Source organism: Tauraco erythrolophus, chromosome 8, assembly GCF_009769465.1.
Source record: "Tauraco erythrolophus isolate bTauEry1 chromosome 8, bTauEry1.pri, whole genome shotgun sequence".
NCBI classification, from domain to species: Eukaryota; Metazoa; Chordata; class Aves; order Musophagiformes; family Musophagidae; genus Tauraco; species Tauraco erythrolophus.
The window spans coordinates 15,254,702-15,271,094 of record NC_141472.1 but is presented as its reverse complement, the minus strand read 5'-3'; the positions used below and the strand labels follow the sequence as shown (position 1 = coordinate 15,271,094).

At 36.7% G+C, this 16,393-nt stretch overlaps 1 protein-coding gene across 1 annotated transcript in view; it reads left to right on the top strand.

Annotated features, from left to right (window-relative positions):
* ADAM23 (ADAM metallopeptidase domain 23) overlaps positions 1–16,393 on the top strand; it is a 74,957-nt gene that overhangs the window by 42,805 nt on the left and 15,759 nt on the right. Inside the window, exons 10-18 of the mRNA XM_086615702.1 lie at positions 617–688; positions 3,546–3,712; positions 5,778–5,862; positions 6,424–6,514; positions 8,155–8,203; positions 10,459–10,558; positions 14,230–14,301; positions 15,075–15,161; positions 15,643–15,723. Coding sequence (XP_086471828.1) covers positions 617–688; positions 3,546–3,712; positions 5,778–5,862; positions 6,424–6,514; positions 8,155–8,203; positions 10,459–10,558; positions 14,230–14,301; positions 15,075–15,161; positions 15,643–15,723 — 804 coding nt within the window. The remainder of the gene's footprint in view (positions 1–616; positions 689–3,545; positions 3,713–5,777; positions 5,863–6,423; positions 6,515–8,154; positions 8,204–10,458; positions 10,559–14,229; positions 14,302–15,074; positions 15,162–15,642; positions 15,724–16,393) is intronic.

The following is a 16,393-nucleotide window of genomic DNA, read 5'->3' as shown; positions in this document are numbered from 1 at the left end:
TATAGAAATGGAAAAAAAATGAAGTTAAAACTTAAGCTATTTAGCTTAACTCTTTCCACGTTCAAACACATATTTACTTCTACCATACACTCCCTCTTCCTTTTTGCCTTTTGGTGTAACTAATGGTATTTGTCATAAAAGTCTGGTGCTGTAGTAGAGAAAGGATGCTTTTGCAAAGAGCTGTACACAGGACAAGTGGTAAATGTTTCATCTTCATGTCTCATAATTATAGTCATGGAATGCGGCAGGCCAATATTTAACTCATCAGGTTAAGCGTAATTTCAATGAGTAATCTCATTCAAACATCATTCAATTTTGAGCTCATGTTTATGTTTACCTGTAATTTTATTCAAACATTTGAACTCTGATTCTAGATAGAATATTTCTTGTGGCTAAATGCTCCTTTTATAGATGTGAAAGGCTGTCTAGCAGACATGACTTCCTTTATCTTCCAGGGATTCTTGAATATGAGATACAGGCTGTGATTTGGAAAGCTTTTTGAGTTTTTCCCTTATTCTTTCTAAAAATATTAGTTTTCCTTTCTTACTGTAAAAATAAAATATTAGTAATGAATATTTAAGTTCTCACTGTGTTCTACTTTTTCTTCTCCTTTTAGTTCAAAAAGCACCGTTCTTCAAATGCATACACAAACAATTTTGCAAAGTCTGTGGTAAACCTTGTAGATGCTGTAAGTATCAATGTTTCTTCTGAAAACTGTATCAGTGGCTTTGTTAGTTTAGAGCTGTATTTAATAAGGTACCATTAGCAAATACCAGGATTAAAAAAATGAGCAACTATAAAAATTACGTTTTAAAAATAATTTCTGGTTCCTCTACAGAAAAATAAACATGTAAGAGACCACCTAATTATCCTTGGCATTTTTCTCAAAGTTTGCAACTTCCAGAGTGTGCTCTTGGCAGGGGGAATTTCAAACTTGAAGGAATTTTCATTATCTGTCACTGCTTAAGAATGAGAATTAATCAAGTTTAGATTCATGAAATGAATCTAACCGCAAGTGGTTGAAGCTGTGAGTGTAGCTCACAAAGGATACACATATCTATTGGGAGAGAAAGAAACTGTGAATAAAAATTCTCCTTTATAAATCTCTATTTTTAGCTTAAAACCAAACCAATCCCATTGTAGTACATTATAAATGGGTGACACTGACACAGATACCATACTTGTATCTGTGACTAAATTTGGAACAATTTCACATAGAGCATATAAACTAAAAGTAGGATTTGTGGTAAAATTTTATTTTATTTTTTTAATCCTTGTAGTGACTACATGCATCTCAGAGCTGTGTTTGTAGTGAAAACATCACTCTAGTAGTGATGAATGCAATGGCTAGTAAAACTCTGACACAAAGTCCCGTTTCCATGTGACGTTATTGATACCAATAGAACTGTGTGATATGATTCAGTGCAAAACATTGTCAGCAGTTTGTTTAGTTCACAGGAATCAATGCAATATTTGTTCTTATAATACTTTATACATAAGATATTATATACTGTATGTATATTAAAAATTTAGGTGAATATATTTATAATATATAAAATACTGGAAGTGTTTTTGAATATTTTTGTGTAATGGTTTGAACATGCCAGTAGTCTGAAGAAAAGTTACTAGAGCAGATAAAAATATAAGTAATTGAAATAATATTTTTGCAATTATATTGGACCTTCCCAAAGAAAGGGTAGCATCTTCGGGTTTTTTTCCTCATCTGATTGTTATTTTTTTGTATTTCTTCTGCATTTTAACAAAAGTTATTTAATCTGCCTTTCCTTTCTCTGACTATTCCTTCTGTTTTTCCATTTTCATTTGCTATGTGTGTGTATACAGAAACATTCAACTTCTCTCCAGTGTAGAATTCAGTCACCTCATAGAGATCTTGCAAGATAACATAACATTGCCAGGTTGGAAGAGGCTTTGAGCAACCTGGTCTCTAGTGGAAGGTATCCCTGCCTGTGACAGGAGGTTTGGAACTAGATGATATTTAAGGCCCTTTCCAACTCAAACCATTCTATGATTCTATGATCTTAATGGCCTTTTCTTTAAACAAAGTGTGAAAAGGAGCAGGAATTTCCACCTTGTTATTCCCTTATGTTTGTAGGGAGTGGGCTTTATTTCTTACTGTTATATTATGGGAGAAGGATATTTGCTTTCAGAGGCTTCCAGGTTCTCTGCCCCTTCTTCCATTCTTTCCCTCCATTTGCTTCAGGAAATAGTGTTCCTCTCAGGAAACACAAGTAAAGCCTTTATTGATCCACCCGTATGTGATTTCGGAGGTTTAATTTTATCAGTTTTTGTCATGTCATTAACCATTTTCTGTGCGTGTCCTCAGGCTATCTCCCTCCGATTGAAGCATATTAATATTCCTTTTTCCTTCAAAGTTCTTGGACAAAATTGAGCTTAGCTGGTTGCTCTGACTTGCCTCCTGTATTTATTGCCTTTTTTCCGAAGCAGATTATTATGCATTGGCTTCTTTATAAGGATAATGCTGCCTTGATACAAAAGACTAGCATGCTAGTCAGTGCTAGATTATTCAGTCTGTTATAACTGCTGGAGGATATTTGCAATTCATCTTGTCTATTGTAGGCGTTATTTGGAAAAAAGATAATAAAAACGTATGTTTAATATAATGCCTTATGGAAGTGATCAAATAACTTGCCTTTTGTGTATTTTATGCATTAAACAGCCAATGGATTAATTATCCAGTGCTTCTAGATCATAACTAAGTACGATCAGTAAGTGTTTTCATGTCCCATGTAAGACTTTTGAAGGGCAGACTGTCTATTGCGGATAAAGAGTTCATCTGTTGTAGATCTGCAAGTTCTGAATAACCTTAGTTAATAAAATTTGGCATTTTATGACCTGAACCTAAAGAAAGCAGCAATTTTATTTTAGAATCAAGTATCGTGCACAAAGTTAAAATGGATATTTTAAAGCTGTTTTGTAATTACTTGGGCCTGATTGTTGTTTCTTTGTCCATTGCTACAGTGACATTAAAATTAATAGACAAATTAATATTCTTACTTAATTCTCACATTACTTGACTAGCATAAAGTGATCATACTAGAAATGAAAATCAAGCATTATGTGAATTAAATTTTGGATGTATTGGAGAACTGAGAAATTATTTAATATTGACTTAAGAATTGGCTTTGGCTATTCTGTCTTTGAGATCTTTCTTTCCTTTTTCTTTGAGATCACCCAGTGTATCTTTAGGTTTCCTTTTTGCTGATTTTTTTTTACTGGTTTTCTGCAAAACTCAGTAGAGAAGTTACTTGACATGAGAATTTAAAAGAAAAGAGAGTAGCTCAAAAAAAAGAGCAACAAGATATTTTTTTTTTGCCCTCTCAGGAAAAAAAAAAAAAATTGATCAGAATATTAACGTTTAGGAAATCCAAGGCATTACCAGCTAACTGTTTCCTATGTTTCCCTCCTGCTTTATCCCTCTTGTCCTTCCGCTTTACTCTTACTGGCTAACTGTGCATGTTTGACCCAGTGTTCTACTCCTGTGCCTGTCCTGTCTCTGCCCTCAGATATACAAGGAACAGTTGAACACCAGGGTGGTTCTCGTTGCTGTGGAAACTTGGACGGAAAAAGATCGTATTAGTATTCACCCTGACCCTCTGCAGATGCTTCATGATTTCTCCAAATATCGACAGCACTACATCAAACAGCATGCTGATGCTGTCCACCTGCTCTCGTATGTACCATTACACAATGGTTTAGACTAGTAGAGTTTTATATACTTTTCTGTCGACTGCTTTTATCAACCTGTCTCTTCTTGCTTACTTTTTTGCTTGGTAGTCACTACATCAATCAGCATCTGTCTTCCTTAGGAAGCTTAATCTGTTTTTAACATGTTAGTCTATTTTTAATAAGTGTAGCGTATACCATGGTCACGTTTATATATGCCTATAATGAAATTTTAATGTCTTTGCAACCTGGAAACAGTGTCACATATTTGAAGGGTTTTGCTTATCAGGTGTGTAATGTACTGCTTTCCCAGTAAAGAGCAGGAGAGGGCAGAGCTGACAGTTTTATGTGTTGCCACAAGAGCATTCCAGTTACTATATTTATTCACACACATAGCTTGTGATGATTTGTTAATGGAAGGTCTCCTTTAGAGCTGTAGTGAATTGTTTTCTGAGACAATATGTTCTGAGGGGAAATTCCACTTGCATCATTAGGCACAACGTCAACCTTGAGCAACAGTATTTTTTTACTTCACAGCATTTGTAAGCAAAGAGGAGGAAGAGTGTGTTCCCCTGTGCAGCATAAAGATCTTAAGCCTTCTCATAGCAGCATGACATACTACAAAGATGAAGTGACAGAGGTCTTTCATATGATTCTGCTATCACTCATCTTCTGCAGAGGAAGATAAAAATAGGGGATGAAGAATTTCCTCCAGCTTCTGTCATAGTTGTACTGCCTTAATACAGGCATTGCAACTCAATGCTAATTATGTTTTTCATAAGATGTGCAAAGTGCACTCTTCATTACTTTTATGCATGTATTGTGTCACTTACTGAAGAGTTTACTGGTGGGCAAACAGACTCTTCTTAGTGGTGCAAGTTGAAAGGTATCAAACACAAATGGAAATACAGGAAATTCTATTTAAACATAGGGGAAAAAAAAATCACCCTTTCACTGTGAAGTTGATCAGATGCAGGAACAGGTTGCCCAGAGAGGCTGTGGAATGTCCATGCTTGGAGATATTCAAAAGCCAATGGAACATGGCTCTGAGCAGCCTGCTTCAACTGAGCCTCCTTGGAGCAAGGGTGTTGAACTGGACCATTTCCAGAAGTGCCTGCCAACCTCGTCCCTTGCTGTGGTTCTGTCTATTGTGTAAAACATCTAGCTTTAAACACTTAGTATAGTTAAGCTGCAGTTTGAAGTTCTGATGGCTGTCAGAATGTTCTGAAAAAATAAATATATACCTATCTGGAGTATTCTGTCGTTTGAAAAAATAAAGGGACATTGATTCTGCTATCGTAAAAGGATTTCATTTTCAAAGATTAGGGTCATTTGCTATGCATGCCCAAGGCTGTGTAGATTTATTATTATGCCTGTGAAGTCAAAATAGGTATAATTCATAATCATTTATAGACATTTTATAGAATAATTTGTATCTTCCAGATTAGGTTCACTTAACTAAATTATTTGGGTCTTAGCTGCTCTTTAAAAAAAAAAAAAGTATTTAAATAAAATTATCATGTGGTATATCAGTTGTTTAGAACCTCCCCTCAGTGATTAACCATAAATGAAAAGAGGCAGGGTTAAAGAGCAGTATTAAGTTACTTTCCTTTTAAGTATACTTCTCAGTCTTTTCATTTGGAGTTGAAACTAGAACTTGAATTGGTTTGGATTAAGAGCATAATTAAAAAATTCTCAACACTGATACATTTCAGTACAGAATTCCTTCTTGACAAATTATACATTCAAATATCTTTTTATCTTTTTAAAGGAAACGTTATCATTGTATTTTCTTAGGAATGTGGTACTCCAGCTTTCTTTGCTTGGTTTGCTTGCGAGTTGGGACTGATTCTGACTAGGCAAGATAAAAATAGTATTTTTGTCAAAGGTTGTAGCTAATTGACTCTTTTGATGTCAATGTTCTGTTTGTAAACTTGCAGTTGCTTTTGGGTTAGATGAGGATTGATGCGTATGCAATGTATCATAGTATGTGGGAAAGTGTGATCTTTCAATAAGTTCTTGGTGCCCACTGTCAATGTGTTATATTTTCTTTATTTTTATTTGTCTGTAAGGAATGTGACATTTCATTACAAAAGGAGCAGCTTAAGTTACTTTGGAGGGGTTTGCTCTGTGGCGAGAGGAGTAGGAGTGAATGAGGTAATTTTTTTTCATGACTACAGTGAAATAAAATAAAAACTGTATATTATAACCTCAGTTTGTTTAAAGGTAACTTACTTATCCTCAGAGTAAGGATTCTCACAGCCAGCCTTCTTGTATCATCATTAAACTACTGCTCACTGTGGTTTTCTTTTTAAAAAGCATGCCTCCTGTCTGCATTATTCTCTTCATAAGATCTTAAATTGGCTTTTAGTGTATTTGGCAGGAGTTTAGACCCAAATCAGTAATTAATATCTCCTATTTTAATGAGAGTTAATCATACTATACAAAACTATATTACATATATATCAAACAGACTTCTTTCTGTAGGTTAACCAGTGGACACAGATTCTGGCAGGTTAAGAATTTTTTTTTTGTTACATATTTCATTGTGTTTATTTTCCTTATATGCACACAGAATTGTGATTGGCTATACAGAATTACTGAGGTAGTAGGTATGTGTTAAGCCAGAACAAGCCAGTGTAGTGTTCAATACAATAACTTAAGTTTGGTTTTTGATTGATTGGTTGTTTATTTAATTGTGTTCCTCTTGAAATGCAGTATGGCCTCCCTTTGGCTATGGCACAGGAACTGGCACAAAGTCTTGCGCAGAACCTCGGAATACAATGGGAGCCAGCTGCCAGGAAACCAAGTATGTACAGGGACATGGAGTCTTCTTTTGTCCTCCTTAGCTAAATATATAAACTCTTCCTTTGTAATATTTGAAACAAATACCAAACTTGCTGTAACTGTAGGACAAGAATTGCTGCTTTTGGAAATACGTGCATCAAAATTGGAGTTCAACCAAAATAAAAGCCACCAGGTTAGCACTCGCTTTGCAGGGATCTCAGTGATGTCCTGTGTCAGGAGGTTAGATTCATAACCAACATTCAAAAGTATAATGGTAAAAACACCATTAATTTAACTCAGAACTCCTTATTTGTCATAATGAAATCTGTAATTCCTATAGAACTATTATTGACTTCTTAAAATACAAAAATACCTGATTGAAAATTGAAGAAATAGTAAGAAACTGGGTCCAGGGTGACATTTGCACAACTTGTTATCTTGCTGCTTCACAGCCAGAAGATTAGACTGATGTGGCCTTAATGCATGTGGAGTGTAGGTGCAGAAGCTGCTGCAAAAGCCCTTTTTGGGGCTATAGAAAATTGTTGGGGTTTTTCCACTCACATCTTGTAAGCAATTTGTTGGCTACTTTCTCTCTTTGATTCTTCTTTAAAAATGTGACTGATAACGCTGACTTTATTTTGAATCACTTCAGAAATCTATGAATTTGGAAAAAATGTGGAAAAGTTTAGGGAATGTTGTTTTGTAAAGCATCGCTTTTGAATTGTGTAAACTTGGAAATTGCTGAAATATTTTCTATATCATTGGTGTTTGATTACAGGTAAAGCAGAGTTCATATAATTTGGAAATCAGAATCTTTTTTAACTGTAAGATGGGGAGTTTTAAAATGATACCTCAGTTTCCTTATTCAGATACCCTTTATAGAGAAAGATTAATGAAAGATCTGGATAGAGTAGAAATATGCCTATAAATAATCTGTGAATATTTTCTGTGGAGAACCAGTATGGATTTGCTGTATTAACCAGAATACAGAATCTTTCTTCTTGAAAATATTACTACTTTGGTAGATATTTTTTATGGGTCGTTTAAAACGTCTGTTTTACCAACCGTAACATGTTGATCTTTTGTTTTTATTTTTGGAATTTGGTCACTGTTGACTTACATGCTGTAGCTGTAAGTAAACTGTAAATCCATTTTCGCTCAACTGCTTTTTCTAATGAATGTTTGATTGGCTGATTCACATATTACTATTAATAATTCTATGCCAAAGAGAAAAAACATGGCCTGTTCAGTAACAACTCTCCTTCATGGTGTTCTGTACACATTTTAGGGAGGAGGAAATGTGAACATTTTTAATCATCAGTACCTTGTGTACTGCATATACCCTTGTGCTGTGTGTTTTGATAGCATGTAGGGAAGAACATTGCCAGCTATTTTTAGCTTTCTGTACTGCCTGAAACTTTGCGTTGAGTCTCAGGACATGCACATATGGTAATTTGAAAGTACCATGTTTATATTAAGCATATTAGTATCTCTTCAAGTGGGCTGGCTTCCTCTTTAGGGCTAGAACCTGTACAGCCAAGCAACCATCTAATCTTTGTGTAATTCGTCAAGGTCCATTTTTATAGTGAGTACTTTATATTTATTGTAAGCATATTTATAACTGCTTTCCTTTTCTGTTGTATTTTGGTCTTGTCTGAGAAGAGTGTGACTGCACTGAATCCTGGGGTGGTTGCATCATGGAGGAGACGGGGTATGTCATAACTATCAGTAATTGAGGGCTCTGGAATGAGTTCATAGTTTACACTATGACATAAACATTTATGTATTGGGTTTCGTCCATGTGTTTTAGTATTAATAAATGAAAAACTAGAAGCAGTTGGAAAAACCCAAACGTATAGATCAGTGATTTCCATTTTCAACGGTTCATTCCCTTTGCTATTCACGTTTTAGGAAGTTATTCATAAATCTTATATTTTGGAGTGCAATGCAGTGTATTCACTAATGCTTTGCTATACTTACAATGACTGAAAAGTAAAGAATGTATATTTTTCATTAAATAAATCCAGTTATACTTTTTACATGCAGCTGAAAAAGTGTTATAATACAGTTTTGATAAGTGATATTTCTATTTTCCTCCTAAATTTGAATTCTTTTTTTATGCAATTCCTTCAAAATTCTAATTTTGAGTGAACAGATCTCTCTGCTTCTGTTCCAGCGAATAAAAGTAGAAACCTCAAACTTTCAGCAAGTGCTCGCAATCCTTAGCTAAATGGTCAGTGAAGTCTAAGGGGGAAGCACACCTCTGTGGGGAGAAAACAGGTTTCATTTCCCTCTCCCCTCACACACTGTCAAAGATTCTTTTCTCTATACTGTAATCAATTGATTAGAAAATGATAGCTTCTGAAACGTAGGGGTTTGAGTCCTGTCAGAATTCTTGCTCACTGTGGAAGTTTGATTGCAAACATCCTGGAGAAAATTCGTTATAAATAAGACAGAAGGAGCTTAGTTTCTTCATGTGGTATTTGGAAATGGGTTCTTCAGTAGAATTACTATGTGGCTTTCCTGTAGACTTGTAATTGCCAGCCACCGTATGAAGGCAACAGAAATTTTTTCAGTAAGTTTGCTTCTGGAATCCAAAGTAAGGCGCAGATCAGAATAGACACTAGCTTCCTTCCTGTGATGAACTCATCAAAGTGTCAGGCTCAGATGGAAATATCAGTTGAAGTAGTTGTGGAACAAACCTCTTCTGTAGATAAGGTAACCGTACAAGAAATGCCAGGAGCAGATGATAGTCACCTAGAAACTGAAAAAGGACTGACTAATGAAATGAGTGAATAATTAGTTGCAATGTAAAACCTTTTCAATTAATTCCATCAGTGCCAGAAGACGTTTTTCATATAGAGACTAATTCAATGGGGAAACGTCAGTTCAGTAGCAGTGAGCTGCTAGCAGAGGAACAAAGAACCTCCTTATGGCATGGTTACTCCCATCTTTGATAGTGTGAATAGTTCTCATTCCTAGATCTCAAAACATGGCTGATAAAAATATCAGACAGTTTCTGTGTGAGAAATGACTAATAAAGTATGATTTCATCAGACTGGGAAGATGATGGAGATGAGGAAATATGAGAGAAGTCTGTAACATTGTGAACAACATAGCAAATGATTGCTGTTTCTTCCAGTGTAAGAATTAAGGAGGCATGAAATGAGACTAATGAATAGGTGACATAAATAAATGAAACTGTTCTGCTACCTTCTGTAATTAAGCTGTGAAAATTCTTCCTATGGCATCTTGTAGATGCTAAAAGATTTTGGGCAAATTCATGAGAGAAAATGCAATGAAGATTATTAAATAAGACAAAACAAGGCTTCCTGAGAAAGTCACTGAGCTGAAAATTGTTCAGAGCTTGAAAAAATACTCTGCAAGTAATAGTACAGTGCTATGTTCTCTACTCTTCCCTGGGCATATTTTCAGGGCCAAAATCAGAGATGGGATTTGGGTAAAGCGACTTTTTAGTCTGACCCTATACAGCTGTTCTTATGGCTACAATTACTTTTACTTCAAAAATTAACCTTATTAACAGCATCAGACGAGTTGAACAGTTAGAACCCTGATGTGAAATCAGGGATCTGGATTGCAATTATCTTTTAAACTGAAGCTGCAGGGGAAATAACCCAAGTAAACACTGGATTATGCACGCAATGGAGAGGCTGCGTTGCAGCTATTACGATAATGTGGTTTCACATTATTAAGAAGATTAGAAGATGACAGTTTCATATACCATAGATCCATATAATAGAAATATAAAAATGCAAAATGTTTAAAAACTTTTTTCGTTGTTCTGATTTTATTTTGAGAATAAGACTGAGCTGACATACTTGTGCACACAGTAGTTGTAAGAAACTGGGATTTACAGTATTAAAAAAAAGTTGTGACCCCTCTGCCCCCTTCCAGTAACTGTTGGTGTTTCAAGACATTTATTCAGCTAATTCCTTGCCATTTTAGGGTATACCATTCCAGGAAATTCTCCAAATGCAGCATTGCAGAATACAAAGAATTTTTACTTCGTGGGGGAGGTGCCTGTCTTTTCAACAGGCCAACAAAGGTAATAAATATTTTCGTAGTCAGCACCACTGCTAAACATTGTAATGAAAATGTAATAATTTCACTAACACTCATCTGTTCTCAAATTTATTCAAATGTCTACATGGGTATTTTCTTGAGGTTGCTTGTAATTAGCTGACTGTTCATTCCCACATTTAAAAATAATCTTAAGAGGAATGCAACTTGTTTTCCATCAATTCTTCATGCTCAGATAATGAGAAATATTGCAGTTGATTTTTCACAGCTAGCTACATCCCTATTCAACATAAATGCCCTACTTTTTAAGCTGAAAGTAGTGCAAAATACATCCAGAAGTGAGGTCATAGTGCATACACTCAATTCTTGGACGTCTTGCCTGCGGTTGCTAAAAGAAAGCTAATTACCACACTAGGAATTAGAAATCAATAGCTTACATAATATAGACAGTAGCAGCTTGTGGTTGTTCTCAAAGTTAAATTAATTTCATTTCATTTCAGATGTACATCCAGCGAACTCTGTAATTTATAACTGTTTCCTTGTACCATCCATTGCTTTTTTCGCCTAAAAATTTATTACGGTCATAATTTTTTCTAAAGCCGTATTAGCATGACATCCTTCTAAAGCTGAGTAGTATAAAAATATTCCATGTGGCTCTTTTTGCAAAGTAAGATCAATTGAAAGTACTAATATTCTATTTAATCAGGGTGTCAAACTTGCTGTCCTTGTAGAATTTAATACCGCATGAGACTGTTAGGCTCCTCTGTTTACTGTGCTGTATCCTGTGGCAGGCCACTACCTTGCACAATTAACTGAAAAAAATGTTGCTCGTTAAGAGTGTTTTTTAATCTTTTCCCAGGGTAGTATCTTTGCTTATAGAATTAGAATGTAAGAATTCTTACAGAAAAGAATAAGTAAGGAGAAAGAAAAACACAGCTTCATTTTTTGATGATGGTGGTCTAGCAAAGTAATATGAACAGATTGTCAAATTGACTGTATACAGAATAACAATCTAGTTTACTTCCCTGAAAATGCTCCCAGGAGAATGGTTGAATTATCTTTATATGTTATCTGTGTCTGTGTTTCACAGCTTTGAAGTTAAAGTACTTTGGGGGGAAAAAAAAAATCATACAGTATTTTGAAACCTATTGTTTGGAGGTTGAGAGGAAAGGTGGAAAATGGTGTGTTTAATCTTTAGGTAAATAAAATGTACTTGTGTTAAGCAGTCACCATCACCATAATGTCATTTTAATTATAACCTTTGAGTTATGCCATGACATGTATATGAATATTTGATGGTTCCTGATTAATGCCATAGGAAGTTTGTGTACTGTTATTTTCTTGCATTTCTCTGGTTGACCCATTTTTGTTTTCTTATGGGCTACAGGTCAGATAACCAGGTCTGTTTGATGGAGAACTGAATTTCAGGTTCATAGTAAGAGTTCTTGCTATTTCCTCTGAAGCATAGTAGCAACAGTGGCTTATAGAGAAAAAACCACAAATTTCAGTTTTATGAATCATGTTGACATTGCCAGTGAAGAAGACTATGTATGGGTATTGCTATTCATCCAGCCTGGCCTTGAACACTTCCAGGGATGGGGCATACACAACTTCTCTGGGCAACCTGTTCCAGTGCCTCACCACCCTCAATGGAAAAAATTTCTTCCTTAGATCTAACTGAAATCTCTCCTCTTTCAGTTTAAAGCCATTACCCCTTGTCCTATCACTACACACCCTTGTAAAAAGTCCCTCTCCAGCTTTCTTGTAGGCCCCCTTTAACTGCTCTAAGATCACCCTGGAGCCTTCTCTTCTCCGGGCTGAACAACCCCAACTTTCTCAGCTCATCTTCACAGGAGAGGTGCTCTAGCCCTCGGATCATCTTTGTGACCCTCCTCTGGACTCAGTCAACAGCTCCATGTCCTTCATGTGCTGGGGACTCCAGAGCTGAACGCAGTAATGCAGGTGATGTCTCATGAGAGCAGAGCAGAGGGGCAGAATCCCCTCTCTCGACCTGCTGGCCACGCTTCCTTGGATGCAGCCCAGGATACAGTTGGCTTCCAGGGCTGCAAGCGCACATTGCCGGCTCATGCTGAGCTTCTCATCAACGAGCACTCCCAAGTCCTTTTCCTCAGGGCTGCTCTCAATCCATTCTTCACCCAACCTGTGCTTGTGCTTGGGATTGCCCCGACCCATGTGCAGAACCTTGCACTTGGCCTTCTTGAACTTCACGAGGTTTGCAGGGGCCCATCTCTCCAGCCTGTCCAGGTCCCTCCGGATGGCATCCCTTCCCTCCAGTGTGTTGACCACACCAGACCACACAGCTCAGTGTCGTCAGCAAACTTGCTGAGGGTGCACTCGATCCCACAATCCGTGTCGCCAACAGAGATGTTAAACAGCACCGGCCCCTATATCGACCCCTGAGGAACACTGCTTGTCACTGACCTCCACTTGGACATCGAGCCATTGACCACAACTCTTTGAGTACGATCATCCAGCCAATTTCTTATCCACTAAGTGGTCCATCTTTTAAATCTGTGTCTCTCAAATTTAGAGACAAGAATGTTGTGCAGGACAGTGTCAAATGGTTTGGACAAGTCCAGGTAGACGATGTCAGTTGCTCTTCCCTTATCCACCAACACTGTAACTCCATCACAGAAGGCCACCAAATTTATCAGGTAGGATTTGCCCTTACTAAGGGCATGTTGGCTATCACCAATCACCTTCTCATTTTCCATGTGCCTTAGCATAGTTTCCAGGAGCATCCACTCCACGATCTTGCCAGGCACAGAGGTGAGACTGACTGGCCTGTAGTTCCCCAGGTCTTCCTTTTTTCCCTTTTTAAAAATGGGGGCTATGTTTCCCCTTTTCCAGTTGGTGGGAACTTCACCAGACTGCCACAACTTCTCAAATATGATGGATAGTGGCTTAGCAACTTCACCTGCCAGTTCCCTCAGGACCCGCAGATGCATTTCATGAAGTCCCATGGACTTGTGCACCTTCAGCTTCTTTACATGGTCTCGAGACTGATTTTCTCCTGCAGTGGGCAGTCACCTTTAATCAAAGTGATAATATGTGAAACCAGTATAGAATCTATATCATCCTGAACTGTAGAATTTATCTGTATTGTATATATCTGGTCCTAGGAGTAACTGTTTAGCACTATCTCCATATGGTTGTGTTATTCTAACTTATTAATGAGGCACATAGGACTTCCTTTTGGCAGTGTTTCTGAATGTTTATTGTTTTCATGCACAAACATGTTACACTGGAATAGACAGTAGGTAATTGCATGAGCAAGTATGGGTGCTGGAGTAGATCCCAGAGATTGTATTACTGACTGGTTTCTTGAAGGAATTGTCCAAGGTTTCTCCAAGAAATTGGAGTCCACAGAATTGGAATGAAGTTCAAATGTTATCCTCTGGAGAATTATTTTATCGTCGTTCTGTTTATCATAGTTTTCTGAGATCAGTGTTCTCCTAAAGAGGGCTGGCAATCAAGTGATTTAGCTCTACATCTTTCGTGTCTTGACAATTCTAACAGCACTTGAAAAACGTGCTGCCTTCCCATCGCAGTAGCACACCATGTATTCTCTGTGACAGTGTGTCTCTGTAGCATTGCAAAGATGGGCTGTGTGTGACAGAAAAGTCATTTGATACTAGTTTTATTCTGACTTTGGGGGGGCTTTTTTGCTTTCAGCTCTTTGAAACCACTGAGTGTGGAAATGGATATGTAGAAGCAGGAGAAGAATGCGATTGCGGTTTCCGAATGGCAAGTAGAGTTACATATTACTCCACAAGTCTGTCTTACAAAATATATTAAGATGAATTATCTGACTGGTTAGGAAAGGGCAAAAGTTATGGAATGAGTTTGGTTTGCTTATTGGTAGGGAAACAACTTAAAGGACTGTGTTAAAACATTTTTTCAAGTAAGAATGACTGCAACAACGGAGAGTGTCCTCAGAACAGTCTTGTCGTACTGACAAGGTGTAGCTGTTTTCCAGCAATTCTTGAATTGAACTGTAGAAGTGCTTACCTCTTTACTTTTCCTGGATAGCGTGCCTGGAGTGATAGACTCCTTATCTATGCTTTGGAGATAGGTGCCTGTGTTCAGACAGCAAAAGTAAACTGTTTTCTTCTCTATTGTAGAAATATTCCAAGAGTGTTTTTGCAAAAATCTGCCCTGTAGCTTTGAGTCCTAGTTCTAGTATTTAAACATAATTACACCCATAATTAGTTTTCTTGATCTTTTTTCTGCATTGAATGCAATTTGACTGAGCATCGTGCATTGGCACAGGTGGTTCCACACCTGTGAAGAGGCTTCAGAAGGTGTGAATCCCATTGTTACTGTAGCATATGTGTCAGTGTTTTCCCTTTGCTTTAATATTTGAGCATTGCAAAGGATTCTTCCAGCTGATAACTGCAGGTTATTATTGCTGAACTGAATCTTTTGTCTGCTGATACATAATAGTTTGTTGAAAAGATTGTGAAGAAAAAACTTATTTAAAATGGAAAACTAAAAATGTTGCTTAATATTTTCTCAAGGAATGCTATGCAGACTGTTGTAAGAAGTGCTCTCTTTCTAACGGAGCTCATTGTAGCGATGGACCCTGCTGTAATACATCATGTCTTGTGAGTGTCGCTGCAGTATGTCTATTTTCTTTTCAGTTGTCCACTGAAGTCATGTGCAGCCTGTTACAGTTCAAAGTGTGTTTTATGTAGGATTAAAAGGAACTGCTTATGTAGACTAAGACTGTTATTCCAGACAATAATGTGGTTACTGCCCCTAATATAAAGGGGATAGATTGCATTGGATATGTGTTCATGTAAAAATGCATTTTGTTTGCATTTATATATCAGAGAAAAAAACATAATTTTTCAAAGTATTGTATGCTTCAGTCTAGCCTTTAAAAGATTAAGAAATGAGATCTTTTTCAACACTTGAAAATAACTATTGAGATTGTGGTGTTCTGTTTTTAAGCCAAGCAAAAAAAAAGACAATTGTGTTAGTATAGTGTCTACAAAGTGTTAAAATGAGGAGTAATTCTGAACAGGAACCTTTAATTTTGCTTTCACATAGTTGTAGTCCTGAACCGTATTCTTCATTTTCTAGTTTTTCCCACGAGGCTATGACTGTCGCTATGCAGTGAATGAATGTGATATTGCAGAGATCTGCACTGGAGATTCTGGCCAGGTAAGTGTGCAGAAGCTTTCTCTGCTTACATTATTGATGTTTGTTTGCTCTCATCTTCTATCAATTGAAGAGGAAAATCTGGATTAAAAAACTGCATTCTCATATACTCAGAAATAACTGTGGAGGGTTTTTTAATCCTAATAAAATTTTTTAAACATAAGAATAAACTACCATAAGCTCAAAAAAAGGAATTAATCTAAGTGGCCTTAAAATACGACTTCTGTAGGTTTGTTTTTTAAAACTTGTGCGCTTTTGCCTGTCTGCATAGTATTTGTCAGACATCCTCCTTTACTCTTTGCCTGGTCTATAACATAAGTACTAAGAATATACTGCAAATGTGAATGGATTCAAAGGTAATAACCATTGTATTTTATGAAATAAAATAGTTTAAAATATAAATGTAAAAAATTACAACTAATTTGAGTATAGAATCATAGAATCATTTAGGTTGGAAAAGACCCGTAAGATCATTGAGTCCAACCATTAAACTAACACGACCAAATCTGCCACTAAACCATGTCCACAAGTGCCACATCTACACGTCTTGTAAATACCTCCAGGGATGGTGACTCAGCCACTTCCCTGGACAGCCTGTTTCAAAGGATCAGTATCAGGCTTCTCGTCTGCCTGTCTCAGGGTAGATTCTCATAGTGTGTGTTGCTCTCTGGCT